The sequence below is a fragment of the Aulostomus chinensis genome, chromosome 16, assembly GCF_037954235.1.
Source record: "Aulostomus chinensis isolate RoL2024-O1b breed Wild chromosome 16, RoL_Achi_v1.0, whole genome shotgun sequence".
In the NCBI taxonomy this organism is placed as follows: Eukaryota; Metazoa; Chordata; class Actinopteri; order Syngnathiformes; family Aulostomidae; genus Aulostomus; species Aulostomus chinensis.
This window is the reverse complement of record NC_141335.1, coordinates 20,366,383-20,387,595: the sequence shown is the minus strand read 5'-3', so window position 1 is coordinate 20,387,595 and position 21,213 is coordinate 20,366,383. Positions and strand designations below refer to the sequence as shown.

Here is a 21,213-nt window from a genome sequence, read left to right as displayed (position 1 = left end):
TAAATGAAGAAGTATCCCTGGCTTTTGTCATGAAGGTCCATGCAAAATTTGTCCAATTCAAAAGAAAGAGCCGAAAACATAATAAGAAGTATAATGATAATCATCATCATCATTGCCATAATATTCACAATAATAATAGAATAATAGTAATAATGATTGATTTTATCATTATAATAAATTTAATAGTCAAAGAAATTTCACCTCTCCTTAAGAATCTTGTTACAAATGTTTATAAAAAGATAAACTAAACCTATAAAAAAGATTGGGGCTGGGCAAAAAACATGTCAGTTCTTCCTTGAAAACATTTCTAATATGACTGTGTGTCTGTTATATATATATATATATATATATATATATATATATATATATATATATATATATATATATATATATATATATATATATATATATATATATATATATATATATATATAAAATGAACATACATATATACATAAAAACATACATATACACATATAATTATAAATATTTACACATACATGTATATGTATATATGTATATATGTATATATATACACACATGTATACATATGTATATATGTGTATATATATACATATATACACATATATACATACACACACACACACATATATACATATATATACACATATATACATACACACACACATATATACATATACATATATATATACACATATATACATACACACACATATTATATATATATATATACACATATTATATATATATATATACACATATTATATATATATATATATATATATATATATATATATATATATATAGTCAATGTGTGCAGATGAGTTATTTATATTTTGTAATGTCCCATAACGTTAAAAATTTAAAAAAATTTTGGGAGCCCCGTCATATTCATATGAAAGTAAAAGCTCTGCCTCTTAAAGAGATGGAAGCAACAGTGTGTGTGTGTGTGTGTGTGTGTTTTTCCTCCAAGAAGCAGAGAGACACTGAGGAAGATTAACCTCTGCTCCGGCTGATCTGTCAGGGTGAGGAGGCAGCACAGGGTCCCACACACACGCACACACACACACGCACGCGCACACACACACACACACACACACACACACACACACACACACACACACACACAGACAGACACCAGTGCAGTTATAGATCTTCATCATAAATAGCTACTGTATGTGCTGAGGAAAAACAAAACAACCTTTTGGTTCAGACTCAAGTAAGAAGGTTAATTACATGTTACTGCATAAAACATGCATAAAAATTCAAGTATTGTATTTTAACAAAATACACACACACAGACACACACTGCTCTTTAATAAATTCATTCTGGCATTATGGAGGATCTCCCTGTGATTATCCAGTCCTCCCTCTCGCAGCTCAACATGTCTATTGGCTGGAAATGAGCCGGCCTTTCTCTGCTCTTTCAGCCTGTTGTTCTGGGAAAAGCCCAAAGGGAAACATTTAGATTGTAGGGCTCTTTGAGACACTCTGACAGTTGACTGATGACCGTCCATAAAATGACAAAGCATCGCTGTGTGGTGGCCAGTGCGGCCCACTGCCTCCCCATGGGAAACTAATTGCTTTGAATTGTTAACGGCAACATTATTTTTCTGCCAATCATTGCTTTTCAATGCCACGAAAATGAGCATGAAACAAGTCTTTTCAGTGAACAAAACAGTTAAATGTCCCCAATGTTGATCAAATTAACTTCAGCACTGTGACAATGGACTATATTTGTGTGAAAATAATGGTGGCCCACAAAGGGAGCCTTTATGCTGGGATTTCACAGTTGTAATGTAAAACTGTTCTCCCCTGAACCAGACCAGCCAACCTGAATAGGAGCTTGGAAAAAAGAAACAAACTCCAACATACAAAAGGGATTTTTTTTTTCTAAGTAAGAGAGAAGAAAAAAAATGTTGATTTTATCTGCAATGCTATCGTTTCACAGGCTCGTTTAGAAGCCATGGGTTTCTATCTCCAGTGTATCACTTCCACTACATCAGCTGCAGAATTATGCATGCAATCTCAGTTGTTTTCATTAATTAAAAATAGATGAATAGCCTCAAATTAAATAATGATGTATCCACATCAAGCCGTCGCTGAGAGGTCAATAATGCCTGATGTAGACACGTATGTGCATTTGCAAAGGCCAGAAAACAAGCAGGAGATGAATTTCAAGCAGAGCTGTGCTTTGCTCTCATGGAAGCAGGCCACACATCAGTGCAGGCTAAAGAGCTGTGTTTTTTTGATGTGACTCAATAGTGAGGTCTAGCTGGCTAAATGCTGTTCCTTCTCAGCATTGTTCCCTTGAGGCCTTGAAGCACTTCGGAGATAAACACCGTTTAGCAGTTAAAAGGGCCACAGAGGAAAAGGCTTATCAGATCTGCTCTCAATGGGCTGTAAGCTGTATTATTAGGCCTGGGCCCCAGATAAGGTGGAGGCTGAAGTTTGATGCCCGGTAGCAGAGCTCCGTCCCCAGCAGAGCTGTGTGATCATGTGCAGACTGCCTCATGGATCTCAGCTGGTGGGGTGTTCAGGAGCTGCCCTCCCCTCCTCTCCCCATCATGCAATGAGAGATTAGAACTCAGAGAGGGAGAGAGGAGAGAGGAGAGAGGAGAGAGGAGAGAGAAGGGTGGGTGGGGGGGTGTTTGGCTTTAGATATTCCCCGTCCCTTTTCCTGCTCTGCTTTCTGGGGGTAGGAGTCACAGTTAGGACAATGGCCAAAAAGATGGTTCCCAACCAGCCGCTGAATGGGAACACTGTTGGTGGTAGTGCTTCATTCAAAGCCCGGCCCGGGCACATTGTCCTCCCAGATCGGCAGAGTAGAATGGAGTTTGCTGGTGGCTGCCAAAAGGTTAGCAGCCTCTGTGAAAGGACCGACCCATTATTCACTGCCCTTTACAGAGCCCAAGGACCCTTTGTGCTCCTCCTCCTTTCCCTCTGCACTGCCAGCTTTTTCTCACTCTGGCGTTCCGGATCTGCACCCGACGGGTTCCCTCAAAGTGAGCGAGTGAGGCGCGATACCCCCACCATCCCACCTCCGGATCTCTACCAGGAACATATAAGACCACCCCCCCACCATCACCACCACCGCCGCCACCTTGCCTCAAACTACTTAGCCCTCATCCGCGTAAACAGAACCTTTAAATGATACGGCCAAGAAAAAACGACAAGGTTACCATCCTTAACACAAGAGGATTTAGACAGAAGGAGCAAGGAAACCGCCACTCAACCCACACAGTTCTTCATTCAATCCCTCAGACGTCTCAGACACTCCATCCTGTAAATAGACTCTTATTTAAGTGTATTTACAAGCTGACCCTTAAAAATAAATCAAGTGCTAAAGAATGACGAAAGTAGAGGAAATTTGATGAAAACACTGCAGAGTAAACATCAAGAAAGGTCCTTGTGAAACTTCATTATGCCAGTAAATCCAGGTAAGTTACAGCATAATAAAAAATGCAAAAGCTGCCATATTCTTAAAACATTCTCACTTCACTCTCCATTAAAGGGGGACCATTCTTTCATCAAATCAAGAATGAAGTACAGGTAAATAAAAAGTGTCTCATAATTCAAGCACATCAGAAAGCCTGCTGATAATGTATTCCACCCATATGTGCATGTAGTTATTCAAAGTGGAGGCAGCGGAGGGACACGTCGTGCATTCTGATGCCATTTGAATAGGAGGTGACCCTCTGCAAGGCTGGTACTTTGCTTTTATTCAGTCTTAGCTTGGCCAGGTAGAGAGCAACGCTTGCTTCATGCACTCTGTCGTTGTACTAGGCTGCAAATGGATATCCCATAAATCACATTAGCATGATTATGAATGGATATTTAGCCTGTTTGTATAGAGGCTGTCTTTACTTAGAGCAGCGTGGCGGAGCATTTAACCCTTCTTTAATGATTCCTAAAGCCTTGCCGGGTCAAAAATGTTCAATTTATTTAGATAATGTATCCTCTTTGGAGCAAAAAAATGTGGCACAAGGCTCCGCCTTTTACATTATGATGTATGTTGCTCATAAAGGTCAGGGAGATACCGAACATTTCAGGCTTTATCCAATGAATATCTTGAGCATTTTTTTATTAAGAGGGCCTATCGGAACATTTGTCTTCAATATCTAGTGTGCAGAATTGACAAATAGACCTGGAGAATGAGCTCACAGAGTGCCTTCCTCTCCTAGAGATCATGGTAATTGAGTTAGAATGGATCTTTTGGAGACCAATAATACAAGCTACAAATTTAATGTAAATCCAGCCTATAGATAACCTTAAAGCGATACTTCGCCCAAAAAGTGCATTTTGCTTTTCAAGTACTCACAAATAGTTGGCTTCAGCTCAGATAGATGTTTTTTTTTTCCTCTCTTGCATCACTACATTGTGACTCAAGAATGCAGAAAGCACCAGCTACATATATTTAGCTTGAAGCAAAGGAGACTGACGGCTAACAACAACAAAACTGCCCCCCCCCCCAAATATCGGTTAGAACACTCAAGCACATCCACGTCTTCATCCAGCTGTAATCTAAAAATGCTTTGACTTAAACTTAAAACAAACTAAAAAAAACTTCTGATTTTTGGCTGCTTTGAAACCTCATGTAGGAAAAAAAAACTTCTTTATTAGCTTAAAACACTTATTTGTGAGTACCTGAAAGGCAAAATGCACTTTTGGGGGGGGGGGGGGGCAAAATATCACTCTTATTCTTTGCATGAGTCACAAGTTGTTTCAAGGTAAAAGGTTTTAAGATGAATAAAATACATTTTTGGGTTAGACAAATAGTAACATTCCTTATGGCTGCACACAAAAACATCCCACTATCATCCATGCATCCATAAACGCTGCTAAACAAAGACTCTGCCAGACTGCCCGCCAATCAAACCCCCACCTCCCACTGATCTCATCCACCTGTAAAGCTCCCACTGCTGGTTCAGCATCCTCATCCTCACCAGCACACACAAGATAAAATTGCAAACATCTTCCACAACACACACACATACAGAAACACACACGGTTCCCCCCTGCCCCTGTTGTTACGGAGACAGTCAGCGGTGTTTTAGTTTTGAGATTCTTGTTTGTTCATAGCTTGTTTTATTCTTTTTTATTTGTGGACATAAATTTCCTCCATTGAGGAAAGTAAAGAATCAACTTGAAAAGAACACAGAAGAGAGTTCATGGAGTGTTCAGACCTAGTTTGAAATGCTCTATAGGGTGTGAAATTTACTTAAGAGCTGTGTCTATGATTCCAACAAATATCGTTAAGTGTGATGTAATTTGAAATATGCACTGAGTCTCTCCTGACTCAGGCACACACTGTTTATCATGATTTGTTTGATCAGTTAATAAAATGTTTTATCAGTAATTAAATTGTATCCATGATGTTAATTTGTTGTCGCAGCAATCACGAAACTGGATGAAAAAAATGTGAGAAGCATGTCCCAATTATAAATACCTGTCTAAAACGTATCCGAGCGCCTTCTGCCTGGTCCCCGAGTAGACCGAGGGGCTTTTCTCCCATGCCACCAGGTTGGAAGCATCATGGAAAAGATGTATGTTGACCAGATCAAAGACACTGTAGATAAAGAAACAAACAAATACGCAAACAGAATGAGTGCACATTCTTTTGCCAGGTCACACATCGGTTGAATATCAACCATAGCATTTAAACAGACAAACTGAGAACCTACAATCGTGAACAAACCATTCTAGATGTGTGTGTGTGTGTGTGTATGTATATATATATATATATATATATATATATATATATATATATATATATATATATGTATATATATGTGTATATATATATATATATATGTATATATATGTATATATATACGTATACATATACACATATATACATATACATACGTATACATATACATATATATACATATATATACATATATACATATATACACATATATACATATATATACATATATACATATACATATACATACATATATACATACATATACATATATATATACACGTATATATATGTGTGTATATATATATAAGAATGCTGAATGAGCATTTTCCAAACATCAGTAAACATTTATGAATACTCTGTGAAACTTGTTGTAAAATGGGACACTTAACAGTTCATTAAGTATTAACTAACAGTTATTCATGTATCTGGCATTTGGCTTTTTTTTTTTTTGGAATGAGACTCAAAAATCAGTGACTTGAGGTGTGACATTTGCTTTCGACAACATTCAATAAAGATCCAATGGTAACAAGGTGATATTTCTGCCACAAATGCATCCATAATAATAATTAAAAAAAAAAAAGAAAGTCAAATAAGGTCAATAAATGATGGTAATGCATGCCAGAACTGTCACCAGTACCAGCGCTAATCTGCTGTCTTTCTGGTTGTCCTGTCAAGTAGAAGCAGATAGCTCAATGTCCAGGGAAGAGCATCTCCATGAGGATCCTATCAATCGGCTGTGTCTGGTAGCATTGTGGAGTTGACCCGGAGGAATTGGGTTGATCTCAGGGGGTTTATTCTGCACTGACATCCTGAACAAATGAATACATGCATGGTCTCTTCTATCTTTGTCTATCCCATCTTTGATCTGACCCCCCCCCATTCTTCACCTGTCTCTCTCTCTCTCTCTCTTGCTCTCTCTCTCTCTCTCTCTCCCCCTGCTGCTCTTGTCAAACATCATGCCCTTATTAAATGCTTACCGTTTCAGCTCTTTAGTTCTCATGTCATACCTCTATTAGATTAGGACCACCCCCCCACCACCACATCCCCATCCCCTGCCCTGCTCACTGGAAGCCAGCGTTCAGATTCATCCCGTACAGGTTCAATTGCCTGTAATGTTTTGTGTCATCTGTCATATGCAACTCCTTGACTAACATGATTACGTCTAATCAAATCCCTGCTCGTTTGTGTGCCACACTGTCCGCAGAGGATCCAGAGGCCCAACTAGCCCCCCCACCAAATCTCCCCTCTCCCACATGTCACTGTGAGCTGCGGCAGAAGCCAGACAGTTAGATCTTCATCTCTATTCACCATGATATAGTTGTAATGATTCCGTGTTAAACGATGATGAGGTGTATTGTTGCAGGGACTTATTAAAACGACTCACCAGTCAGGCAGGGCCCATCGAGTTCTGATGAATCCCTTTCTGGACCACTTGCACTGCAGAACACAGACACGCAATTAGGTGGGACACTTGAAGAATTTGACATCACTTAGACTTCAACTGTCATCTGGAGGCAGATGGCTATTGTGTCAAATGATTTAACGGGAAGATGTCATCATATCAATTTTTTCCTGGAAACACAGTTTTACATTTTTCGAACGTCATGATGATAAAACATGTCCAGAAAACATCTTGTAATTTAACCTTGAAACATAAAACTGTTGGGAAAAAGAACAACAGACTGGCAAATACATATAAACATCATGTTCAGCTGCAATGAAGGAAGCGATTACTTAAATAATCTATCGCCGGCATTGGAAAGAGACATAACTTGATTTATATATATCTTTCTGATATGGATTTTTTTTTTTAAATTACCAACATGTCATACTGTGTTGTTTTTCTTTAGTCACTTAAAATATTGTCACTTTTTCATCTGACAGATGTAGAGAAAAGTTGGGTTTTTTTGCCCCCAAAAATTAGATTCTTTAATGAATTGTATTTAAATAAAATGGCAGCAACAGAAAAAAATCATTGAAACCAGAAATTGCAACTTAGATTTTAAAGCATCATGAATATAACTACACTGTATATGACAATAAAACAATAGAAAGATACCATTCGACAACATGAATACTGTTACCTTTGATACTTTGAGTATATTTGCGAACAAAATAGTACTTTCACTTTTTTTTTACATTTTGGTGTAACATTTCTATTTAATCCGCCACTGGACCAGAAAACATTTCCTTGTCAGGGCAATTAACCCAGAAATTTTTGAAACTGACATTTGCAGCTTTTAACTGATTCTATCAAGCTCGCTTAATACTTTTCCCCGAGTTCACGAACTGCAAACGGTATTATTCAAAATCTATTTTGTTTGCAGGTGATGCAAGATACTGTTCTCTAGTTTTTAGGGAACTTGATTTTTTTACTTTTAAACTTTTTACAAAACTTGTATTCAAGAGATGTGTGCTTCACAATCTATTTAGAGTACAGACCATGTTACAAAACAAAGACATATAAACTTAGAAAAATAAGTTACTTAATTGTAATTGAGGTAAAGTTTGAAATAATCATCATACATTTTTAAAGACACATCATCCATTTTGAAGAAAAACATTGGAAATATTTGTTCCAAGCAGTGAGAATTTGCTGCTTTCTTGTTTTGTGTGAAAAAATGTCTAAAAATATAACTATTCTATTTTGTTCTTTGGTTGTTGAGTTTTTTGATTAGTTTAAATTTGACTTCCATCCATCCATCCATTTTCTACCACTTTTCCTGTTAAGGGTCGGGGGGGGGGGTGGAGCCTATCCCAGCAGCCTTCAGGCGAGAGGCAGGGTTCATCCTGGACAGGTCACCAGTCCATCACAGGTCCAACACATATAGACAGACAACCATTCACACTCACAGCCACACCTACAGTCAATTTAGAGTATCAATCAGCCTCGTCCCCTCTTACATGTCTTTGGACTGTGGGAGGAAGCCGGAGTACCAGAGAGAACCCACGCAGGAACAGGGAGAACATGGAGACTCACCACAGAAAGATCCCGTGCTCGAGCCGGGGCTCGAAGCTGGAACCTTCTTGCTGTGAGGCGACAGTGCTGACCACTGCACCACCGTGCCGCCTATATTTGACTTATGAATTGAATTATCTGTTTTAGAAACCAGAAAAACTAATAAATTGAGAAAACAAGCACATACATTGAAATAGCTGTCTGATGCACCTATAAAATAACGAGAAGGTTCCTAACATAAAGACAGGCTGAAAGACTTCAGAATCATAAGACACATAAAAGTGGTGTCTCAATTATTTAGTTTGCAAAAGACATGTTTTATCCTTTTTTTTAAAGGAATTTTTTCAATCAAGAATATACATCAAACTTCATGAACAAAGTTATGCAAAATACAACAGCAATATAAGAGCACAGTGTGGAGAAGTAGCACGCAGCTGTTTGATCAGATCCAACCAGCCTCCAGTTAATTATCCAATCACAAGTCTGAAGATCTTTTTCAAATAGCACATGATTCACCATGAAGCTGGTTATTAAATGAGAGACAAATTGATGCTGTGAGTGTTCTAGTTCGGAATAGATAAATACATCTCTTTCCCTGGTTCCTCCTGTTGAACTCTCTCTGATACTCCTAATGGGGAGTTAACTGCAGTGATGAATAAACTAATTACGGGCCAGGTCACATAATTACAAATTGACTAATTTTATTTAAAAAAAACTCAGATGCAAATTAAAAGGCTAAGAGGTATTTGATTGCGCCTCACATCCTTCAATCTGCATTAGAACAAGATTAACTGTATCAAATTGAATTACATTAGCATACTTGAATTAATCCATAGTGCTTCAGCAGGATGTATGGGCCCAATTATAACCGCTGTCCAAATATTGTGACTTTGAAAGCAGCAAATGGGATTGGATGAAAAGTGTCACACTTCAGCATGACCTTACACTTAAAACAAATGTGTTGTTTGCTTATTTTTTATTATACAAATTGAGTGAGAAGATGCTGAAAAGATCAAAAACACTACGAAATAAAAGAGGGAGTAATCAAACTGATGTGTTTTGTTTACTTTCCTCCATCTGAGAGCTGCTGATGTAAAGTTGAGCAAAGAAAGTCTCAGAGTGGCGAGGATGACGAGGGACAAGATGAAAAGTGAATGTCCGGGGGTGGGGGGTGGGGTCTCGCTCACTGCCCATACCAGCTCTGACTGCAGCCAGAGACGTTTAATCTCGATTTAATTTAAAGAGCCATTAACTACAATCGCAGCATTAAAATCCATCACTTCCCTGACACCTGGCCCCAGATTGCCCCATTTCCTGCATGTATGACTGATTGACCCCCTGCTTCATCGCTTGCTTATAAACACACTCACGACACACACACACACACACACACACACACACACACACACACAAACACACACACACACAGGAGGTAAACACATGGGGCTGATGGTCAGGTGGTGCACACACATCCAGAAAGACACACGTGCTCGCTCTGGTTATCTGTTTTAGCCAGTAAAAGAGCTTTTATTTTGTAGTCGGAATCCAGTTGATTATCTCACACAATCAATCAAAGTCAAGAGAAGAAAAGTGTCTCTCTCTATTGCTTGACATGATGACATCATGATTTGGTTGCTGCAGCTGATATTGAAGCAGAGATGATGACACAGATGCCGTCCAGCCCCATTTAATCTCCTGCTCATCATCACTGCCGTACACACACACACACACACAAAAACATTGTCTCTGATAACGGAGTTTTTAAGAACAGGAGGCATATTTGGATTAAATGGATAGGTGACATGTAATCATATCATATATCAGCTTTAGTGGCTGTGAAGAGTCGCTGGGTGGGGATGAGGGTGGGAGTCAAAGGCCAACGGTAAAAGGTCGCCAGGCTCGGGGTGACATTGGCTGACCTTCCACAGGTCAGTGATGGCGTCTCCGCCCATGACAGTGATGAACGGCAGCTACACAGTGGGTCACATCCAGGGGTGTCGAGCAAATACACACAGGGGCTGACCAAAACGCGCACACACTCACACACACACACGTACGCACGCACATACACAGAAGACATGAAAGACAGACAGACAAGAAACAGACAGACATGCCAGGAAGGGATGGAATGGTAGAACTGCAAAAAACTAGAAGACACCGAAAGAAACACACCCAGTTGTGACTAATGGAAAACTGTGCTCCTATAAAATGTCAAACTTGACACCCAACACACACAATGGCAGACCCAGTCCTCGTCCAAAACACCTGCTGGTCACCATGTCCTGCTCCATCCAGCTTGATTCTTTGACCTTTCTTATATTTCAGCTCAAAGTCCAACCACCATAAATAATATCATGGTGGTGGGGTAATGTTGGGGAGGGGGGGGGGATGTTTGCGAGTGCAGGATGGGGAAGTGGGGGTGGGGTTACACAAAAGCCCTGTGACAGAAATGCACTGTGAGTAATAAGTAATACACACAAACGCTGATTGATTTGAGCCTCCAGTACAGTCACATTTATCTTTATTCCATCACCCACGGAGGAGTGGGGAGCGATCAAACAAGGGAGGTCTTACTTATATGACTGGATAGCACATGAAAATACGTGTGTGTATGTGTGTGTGTGTGTGCGTGCGTGTGTGTCACTGGGATAAGGATGCACCTCTCACATCTTGCAAGCAAAGTCAAATTTGACTTTTCCTCTTATAAACATCTAATAAAACTTAACTAATCTCTCTAAAAAACAAAAACCTCCATTTGGCTTTGATTCTCCCTCATTTATGGGAACATAATACAATCTCATGGATCACGGCTGTCACCGGGAACCGCATCTGTGTCACAGGTGTCTTGTCTGGTGATAAATGCAAGGAGAATTTTACAAGCAACGCCAGTTTAAATGACTTCATCTCCTTAACGTACATCTATGAATCACTTACATATGAGGGAAGTTAACTTTCATGGAGGGCAGAACTGAAATGTAATCACATCCGTGTTGCACCGCACTACAGAGGGCACTAAAAGGGTATGAAAAGTCAGCGCTTTTATGGACACGCTCACTGTGCAAACAACAAATACAAACTCATACGGGATGTTGATCTACAGCCTGTCGCCTATTTTCTTCCTTTCTCTTTTTTATTTATTTATTTTTTTTCCTGCACTGGTGTAAAACAATCAATAGCAAGGGCACATTAAGGTCTGGGTCGTATACTTTATTTATATAAGGCAATGACAAATCCTTATGATGCAATGGTTTGTGGAAGCATGCACTACTGCGCCAAACAAATAAATATATTAATGCCCGCTGAGGGAGGTGGAGAGATTGACGGAACAACGGCAAACGACAAGCCGCCAAATCCATCACGGCGACCTTTCAAAAGAAATGTGTCTACAATTTTGTCCACTTCCTTCTTATTCAGCTTTTGAATTAATGTTTCTTCACTGTTCACTTTCAGCTATAAGTCAAGGTGGAATTATGGGGAACAAAATGTGTGCGTATGAAAGGGTTGTCACAGAAATTAGAATCAAACTAAAAGCAGAAATAAGTAATTTCAGATGATCTTAATTCCATTTAGCCGCTGTAAATTCAGGGTTGTTCTGAAAAACAGTCAGGAAGTCCACTGAAATGTACTCAATGACATTTTGTTTCCCTCTTTTATACACATAAACATTCAGCGAGCCCACCCGCCGTGATGTCATCAGGCTCTAGCCCGGTGACACTTTATTGATGGGCAACTGTAAAGGTGAGACACAAGCAGGGAAACACACATCTGTCTTCCAGCAGCCTGGTGATCACTCCTTCCGTCGAGGGTCCTGGCTGACAAATAAAAACTCTTTTAATTGCCCTGAAAATCAGATATGAGCATGTAAACAAGACACCTGCCCTCTGTGTCAGTTTGGTTCACATCTCGTTCCACATTTGTCACCTCAGCCACTGGACACATCTGATGCCGTGTGGTTCAACGTCGCCAACTGAGGCGGGACGCTGGTTCGGGACGGTGTGTATTGGGTCCAGCATCTGTGTGTAATAGGATTCCTCAAAGCCGCAGATGGATGGCAAATGTAGGCGGTTTCATCTACTAAAAGAGGGCATAAATCACTAGCGGAGGAAGAGGGGACGAGGCAGGGGTTATCACCAGTCTGCCTCCCTCATGAGAGCTTTGCATTAAAGCATTAGTGAAATTAATTCATCTTTCATAAGAGGTTTGAGCAGTATCTGTGATCTATGATAACAACCAATTTCTCACTACGGAGGGCCGGAGGAGGAGGAGGGAGACAGGGAAAAAAATACTCAGCGACCCTGATAGACTACACAAATCTGCTCTTTTTAAATGGGCTAACATTATCTGGAGTGCTGCTCTCTGGAGCATCATCCTAGATTCATATCCCAGCCGGGAAAGAGGCATAAATCACCGGGCAAAACTTTTCTCATTTACCCCCTCTCCCCCGCCCCCCCCTTGCACGCCTCCTTTCTCTCTACATCACTCTCCTCATCCCTCTCCCGCCACGCCGTGCCAGCTTTGTTTTGTGGTTTTCTTTGCTTGTCCTGTTAAACGCAGAACAATGTTCCGCCGTAATCATTGCAAATGGCTTTGCGCCTCAATCAGTGTAATTGGTTTTAGATCATCTCTGGAATGGGATGGATGTGGGAAGCTGTTTGTGTGTGTGTGTGTTGGGTCTGCATGACCAGGGTGGCTGGCTAAGGGGCCTGCAGTTTGTGAAAGAGACGGAAATTGGGGGGAAGTGTGTGAAGGGGCTGAATCCATCTGTTTTGCATATATTTGCAGAGGCGGCCGGCGGAGCATGGTTGACAGATGAGTGGGGAGTGCGGGGATGACACACGGGCAGTCGTGCTCTTTATTACTATATCAGCACAGCTCTGCTCGGTGCTCAGTTTCCCTCTGATGGCACACAGCGCGCCACGCCAGAAAACTGAACACAGCAGAGCGAGCAGAGAATTGCTCCACGAGATAAAACCAGGGGTTTCTCTTTCACAATCAGAACTGCGCTACTGATTTGTCTTCAAATCAGCCATGCGTTGGCCAAGATTCCTGCAAGCCCTTTCTTCTTAGAGTTTAAAACTTACAATTAAAAAGAGAGACACTGAAGATGAAACTGCTTGATAACAGTCTATGAAGTTATAAGAGAAGGGAATATGTGTGCTTTTACAATGCATGTTTTTTGTCCATATTTTATACATTATTCAAAATTTCATATGTCACTGCTTTTTTAGATCTCACTTGGAGGCCTTTAACTTCTCAACAGGCAGACGACCCACCTCAGGAAAGTAGTCCTGTGGAAACTTCTCCTTCTCCAGCGAGGGTGTGCTTTCTAGTGTCTCAGAACAGGTTTCCTTCCCAACCACTTTCCTGAATTTCTTAGCTGATGGAGAGAGAGAAAGAGAGAGAGGGAGAGAGATAGAGACAGAGAGAGAGAGAGAGGATAGCATATTGTTATAAACATGGGTGATTCACTTTTAGAGACCCCTGTGTGTGTGTGTGTGTGTGTGTGTGTGTGTGTGTGTGTGTGTGTGTGTGTGGTTGGTAATGTGATCCCATTCATTAGTGTTTACTGAGAAACACTGGCCTTCCCCAGTCAACTGCCCCACCTGCTGGTCAGAATGTGGAATACCCACATTCAAATTGAGAGCGTGAGAGGCCACAGAGTAAAAATAAAACTAAACTTCTCAGTCATTTTGGGTAAAAGCTTGCAAAAGAGCAACATTTGTAGACTGCGGTTGTAATTTTCAATTTGGAGGATTTGCTGTGTCAGGAACATTTAAGCTTGGTGACATTTACAATAATCTGAAGGTGAGCGTAACGTACTCAGCCTCTCAAGATGCAAAGATGTGATCTTCTGTATGTTGTCCAGACTGTAGACTTTGAAGCACATTTGTGATTTTGCACTGTATAACATACTTAATACATATTCAAGCCTAATCTAAAGGCATCGCTACCATAAAAGAGAGCTAAAATAACTGTGCAAGTGTGTGTGTGTGTGTGTGTGTGTGTGTGTGTGTGAGAAATAAATGTCACTTAATGAGGAAAGGTGACTTAATGAGATTGGCGTGACTAAAGAAAATGAAACAGTTTTAGGTTAAAAAAAAAAAAGTTCTTCTTTTCATTTAAGCAGTTTGATTATTTATCATGAAGCACTAATGTTTGTAATAAATAAGCAAGAGCATTTTTAAAAGGTGTTGGTCTTTCTATGCCTCAGCAGGAATTAGATGGTATTGTTGGATTTCTTTTGGTACCAATTTTGTTCAAATTCTGAGTGCTTTTAAATACTGGATTACCATAGAGAACATTATAATGAGGCAACAGCAGTGTAGACACACTGACAGGAAGAAAATGCACACAAAAGATACTTGGATCTTGATCTTGATGGTCTTTGCACGCCCAGTAATGTTTCAATGCCATGTCCCGAGATACAGACCAGCCTCTCTTTTCTGCTACGGTCCTCCACTTTGGAGATGTGGAGATGCACAGTGGAGCGAGTGAAAGTGTGGCTCACTGGGTCTTGAGGAGAGGGGGGTTGTTCTGCTACATTTTTGGATGGTTGTGGCAATTCATGGGGGGGGGGGGGGGGGGGGTTGGGGTTGTCTTTGCTTGTTTGTTAAATGTTCAATAACCATTTTCATAATCGTTCATCAACAAAAATGTCTGACATGGATTAGCTCTAAATTTTAACAGGTTCTTCTTCGGTTTGCTCACCATCATTCCACCAAATCCTATGAAAATCCACCCTGTATTTCTTCTGATCAATTTGACACACAAACATACCAGCAGACAAGGTGATTGTGGATGCAAAAAAAAATTACAAATAAAATTTAAAAAAAAAAAAAATGATGGCAGCATTCCATTTAGATGCTTCACTTCCAGGATGCTGGACACGCTGATTATCTGTCACTGGTCATGTTACCAACCAGCTCTTTATATGAGAATTTTCAATTTGCACATTATTAAAAAAATAAATAAATAAAAATAACCTTTGTGGAAACATTAAACTATTAAACACTAAATAATGTGAGACAGTAATTATGCTTTTTGTAGGTGGAAAAGTTGTTGTATCTACAAGATACAGTAAATAAGTGTTTTGTCAATCCCGTGATGGTCAGGGCTCCTCATCTTCATCAGGGCTGTTATCAGAACTCTTCCAAGGCCAAAACCTCACATAACAGCAAAGGATGGAAATGCACAAAATCATTCATTTCATTCATTTTCCAAATTTCTAACAAATTTTGTCAAAATTTTTAATGTATTTGGCTGGAGAAGTGGCCAGGCCTCACTGACAGAGCACACCTGACATTTATGTGAAGTTCTTAGTAAAAATTGGTTTTGCAGCATTGACAAGCGAAAAAGTTGTTTTGCTTGCAATAATGTACACAAAACTCTGTAGTATGAGGTATTTATCAAATTAGAAATCAAATTTTCAAAGTGTAAAAGTGTGACTGAGTAGTTGTCTTCTCCCCTCTCGACCCCTCCCCTGCTTTCGCCCTGTCCTTCACTGGGGTAACTGGTGCTAATGCTGACTTGGGTCTAATAGAAAGCGAGGCACCTCCACATCTATATCCCTCCTTTAATTAGCGTGGCCGCCGGACCCAGGGGCCCTCTGACACTGCAGGCTGATGAGACCGCCGTAACTGTCCAATAACCCGTCGCACACCATTACTGTAGGCCCGAAATCTTATGAATTAAATCCTAATATTAATAAGCATTACCAGTCTGTCCCGCTGCCTTTACATTATCCTCAAAGCCAATCTTAGCTCACTGGTTTTGATGGAAGTGGGAATAGCCCGCAAATGGTTGTGTGGGATATGCAGGGGTGGGATGAGGGGCCACAGTGTGAGGATTTCATTTCAAGACAGCGGCAGTGACGTATTATGTGTGAGTGCGTTGAAGGAGGGTGAGCTCACCTTTGAAATCAAACTGGTGGATGTTTTTCAAAGATTCGTGGATAAAGTAGAAACTTCCCAGAGCCTGCAAGAAGAAGAATAAAAACCATTAAATCATTTGTGCACACACTTTCTTACTTTCTTACACAACAAGACAATTGTTTCCTTCAATATTTCACAAATTAACATTCTCTTCAACCCTGTCAAGAGAAGATGGATAAAACTCTTCAGCCAGGACCGTGTTCATGATTCTTAACGGGATCAACCTAATGTGAGAATGCTTTTCTGAAACACAGGACTGAAAGTCAGGCCAACACACACACACACACACACACACACACACACACACACACACACACACACACACACACACTCCCGGGCTCACTTCCCACAGCTCTGCTCAAGTGGAAGAAGCAAACAGGACGCAACAACAGGTGCAATCGTACAGTAGAGTCTCGCTGCACCCCATTCTCAGGCTCAGAGGCTTCTAATGTGGCGCGTCAACAATTTGAGCTTTCAAAAGGACACATTCAGATGCAATTTTGAATGAGCAAAGATCAACTTCAATAGGCTTAAAATCTTAATTTTCCCTGTGAACAATCAGAAAACTTTCCCAGTCCGTGTACAAGCCAATCAAAGTCTGTGGGAAGAAGTGAGACTGGTGCAGAGGGGGATTTGATGCGGTTCACAGTCCACTACACTGCTTTCTGTTGCCCCTCTTTACATTTAGGGCAAATGGAGGCAAAGCTCAAGCTCAATCCCCTGTGTCTTTGAGATAGCAGACCTCTGGCTCGGGATAAGTCTCCTTTCTCCCCTCAAGGAGAGGCAGAAGCTGGTGAGTAACTTATGATATAGAACAGTGCCACCAAATTAAAACACAAGTGAGTGGAGATAATAATGTCTCCAGACAGAAAAGAAGAGGAAGAGAACTCAGGGAAATGACCAGGTAAGGAAGTTCAGGAGGAGACAAAAGGAAAAGGAACACCTCGTGGAATTAAGACTCGGGGGTTTTTCCTATCAAGGCTGGGTGCGGGCGCCTCCCCTGCCACAGTTTGGGCCCAGCCTGCATTATTTATGAGTGCTGGCACATCTTGAGATTAAACATTTGCTGATTTGTCAAAAGCACAAACATGAGGTCCCCGCTCATCTCCTTGACATATAAGTTCAGCCGACAGAAAAAAAACACTGCCGCACATTTAATTGATGAGAGGAGCGGCTGGTGACCTGAACCTCGTCGCATTCTCCCCTCCTTTTCTCACTCCGACGGAGGACTGAGAAAAATGGAGAGGGAGGGAGGGTATGAGAGGGGGGACTGTGTTGGGCAAAGGCAGGACTCAAGGTCACAGCTTCCCATCGCGAGAGGATGTCTTCCAGGAAGGACCACCTCCACTTATTTGCGCTGGCTTGTCTTTATGTTCTCTTTCACCTTAAACTGCCAACATGCGAGTCTGAGACAGAGATGGATAGCAGAACGCCGTGATGGAGGAAGAAGTGTGATTTGTCAAAATGGTGCCACTGGGCTGCTGTTTGTGTACGGTACATATTTTCACGGGAAGTGACACAAAAAGAATGACTACGATTAAATATGATATCAGGGGAAAGTGAGGTGAAAAGATATCATTAGATATTAAATTGAAGCTGTGCAATTTATCAGCTGAATCAGTCCACCGCTGTTGACGAAAGGGAGACGAAGATTTAAATCATTTAAATGATAAATAATTATAAAAAGCACAAATTCCAGCTATGAATATGAAGAGTTCCAGACATTACAAGACAGCAAATTGAATATGTTTGAGTTTTCAATTGTTAGACCAATAAAAAAAAAAATTCTTTAAAAGATAAAATTATTATTTAACTGACTATAACTTCATAAAAAAAAGATGGAAACATTTCGGAAATAATTGTTGCCTGCAAAGATTATTGACTTGAAGAAATTCTGACCCAATAACCTAATAAATGATTATAGGAAGTCAAATTGAATCACAATAAATAAAGTAATGATTAAAATCTTCCCTTTTGGTCATAATAACCTCTGCTGCAGTGGAAGCTGATCCCTCTGCAGGCTCTCAGTGAATCAGATGACTAAAAATAAAATTAATATGACATCAAACAAATCTGCACAAATCAATTTTCAAATAAATGATAAACAACTAAGCTTAAGTGGCTATCTGTGTAATTTACTTAACCTTCAACCCTAATAAATATTTATTTGACATCCAGGTTCAAAAGCTAGCAGCAGCTGTGCCCCCCAGTCTCTCTCTCTCCCTCCCTCCCTCTCTCTCTCTCTCTACCCCCCCCCCCCCCAAGCCAGCCTTTCTGCCGCACTCTTCATGAACAAGCTATTATATTAGCAGGGCGCAATTAATCCATTTGTCTCCTTACATGACAGGCTCAAAATATTCATTAGGGCCGGGCCGTGCCGACAGGCCATGCTTATCTTGTACCAGTGGCTTTACAATGGCTTGTCTCAAACGTATGTTTGTCACGTCCCATTTTATTGATTAGCTGCCAGATTCGCATGAAATAATTAAAAGTATATTTTACATATTTATAAACCCCACTGCCACAGTGGCTACTTAATTTTCCATTAGTAAAATGCAGTCTATTAAGCACAGCATGAGGGCTGCGGGGGAGGTAAGGAGAAATGAGTAATCACCATAATTGTAGACAGAAAGACAATAACTGCGCCATAAAAGCCTGGCTTTTATGGCTGGTTCTGGCAATGCTATCTCTTATCACAGGTTGTATTGGCCACGCCGCTCATAGATAAGGCCACGCTGACAAAACAGAGTTCGCTTTCCATGTGCATGTGCGTGTGTGTGTTCATGCAAGTGTGCAGTTGACATTTCCAATACCCTCGCAGATATGGGCTGAACAAGTCCCAATAGACTGGCTGCTGGAAAATAGAGACTAGAGAGCAGCAGTACATAGCCTGCATACTTTGCTCCGCAGAATGCTTTATCGATACCGAGGGCTGCAAAAATTAGTTCTGGCCAATGAAGAGAAGCAGGAATTCTGTGACCTCTGAATAGATTTTCTACGTTTAATGTGAAAAATGAGCCATAAAGAAAACATAAAAGTAATAATTTTTCTTCAAGGTCTCACCTCCAATCTGTGCTAAGGGGAAGCCGCCAGTCCCCGGAGAGCTGACACGCACACACTCCAGTGTCATAAGAGTGTCAGTGTACAACTTCAGAGGGTAATGTTCTGTCTTTCTGCAGCCACGAGCACAGTCTGGGCTTATGGGTTTGTGCAGCACGGTGATGTGTGTGCAGTTCAGCCAGGTGACACTCAATCACAGATGCCGATTGTTGCGAAACAGAATTTGTTCTGCACTGTAAGTGAAGTGGATACAGATGTGCACCAGCACAGTGTCTGCATCTTTTTGATGAACTTTTGTTGGCATGGCAACAAAAGATAGTTTCAGCTAAATAAAAGCAAGTTCAATAAAAAAAAGGACTTAGCTTGTGATTGGGCTGAAACTAATATATTCATGATCGATTAATCTGTAGATTAAATTCATGATTAAATGAGGATACATTTTACAGCTTTTGTTGATCCATCAGTACAAAACCCCCAAAACGCTTCACTTTCAGTCACAAACGACAACAAAAAAACCCCCCATCGAAACCTTATGTTTTAGAATCTGGATCCAGCAACAAAAAGAACAGGCAAAAATGATAAGTTAATTCATTGGTGATTCACATTCTTTTCATTAACTGGTCAATTCATTGTAGCAGCTCCACTTTGTGACCTCTGACGAGGGGCCGCTGGGAAACAAGAATAATCATCTGCTCTCCTGTTTTCCTGCTGAGCCGATACACTGAGAGAATACATGCATTTCTACCTGCATGATTTAATGTAAAGTAACTTAAGAGCAGGTGACACTGATGTTATGTGGGAATTTTGTCACTGAATTGATTTACTGATACAGATCGATGTATCGCTACAGCCCTACAAGCCTTCTTTGTATAAAGATGCTCAGTACCACCTTTTTCATGCTTGTGACAAGAATGTGCCAATAATGATACCAATCCCATACGGGCTTTTCTCTCTCTGAAACAATAAGATTTATCAATATAGTTATGAAGTTGCACTTCAGTTGAGCATTAATGAAGAATTTCTTCAAAGGGATTTGAATATCTATATACATATTAAAGATATCCATTTTACTGCTTTGGGAGAGCGTTTGGACAATATTGATGCCAAGTGTCTCATCGGCACATCCCGACTCTCTAATCTGGGTTAAATCTGGGTTTACACAATTCCGAACATTCTGCAAAATAGGCCTTGTCTAGTTTATATCAGGCAAATCCCTGGCGCCCCTTCCTCTGTCATGAGTAAACCTGCATGTCGAGATCTAAAACTGCCAAAATACACACACACACACACACACACACACACACACACACACACACACACACACACACACACTCACACACACACACACAGACTTATCGGAAAGGTCAATCAGATATGCCATCGAGAAGAAATGTTCCCATACATCAGGAGCACATGTCACAACAGCTTAGAGCAGCAGCAACACACATAAGCTCTAACTAATAGGTACATAAAAACCCTCATTAGTTACCACACACCAGCAGCTAAACACACTTCAAACCAAACTGTAAATCCTTCAGCAACAATAGGCCAGCGTGCCATGTGCTGTC

The 21,213-nt window shown here is 40.6% G+C and overlaps 1 protein-coding gene across 1 annotated transcript in view; it reads right to left on the bottom strand.

Annotated features, from left to right (window-relative positions):
* The window catches only part of inpp5a (inositol polyphosphate-5-phosphatase A), a 148,776-nt gene that overhangs the window by 50,022 nt on the left and 77,541 nt on the right, over positions 1-21,213 (bottom strand). The window contains 4 exon segments of the mRNA XM_086180960.1: positions 5,432-5,551; positions 7,080-7,132; positions 13,928-14,031; positions 16,565-16,628. Coding sequence (XP_086037086.1) covers positions 5,432-5,551; positions 7,080-7,132; positions 13,928-14,031; positions 16,565-16,628 — 341 coding nt within the window.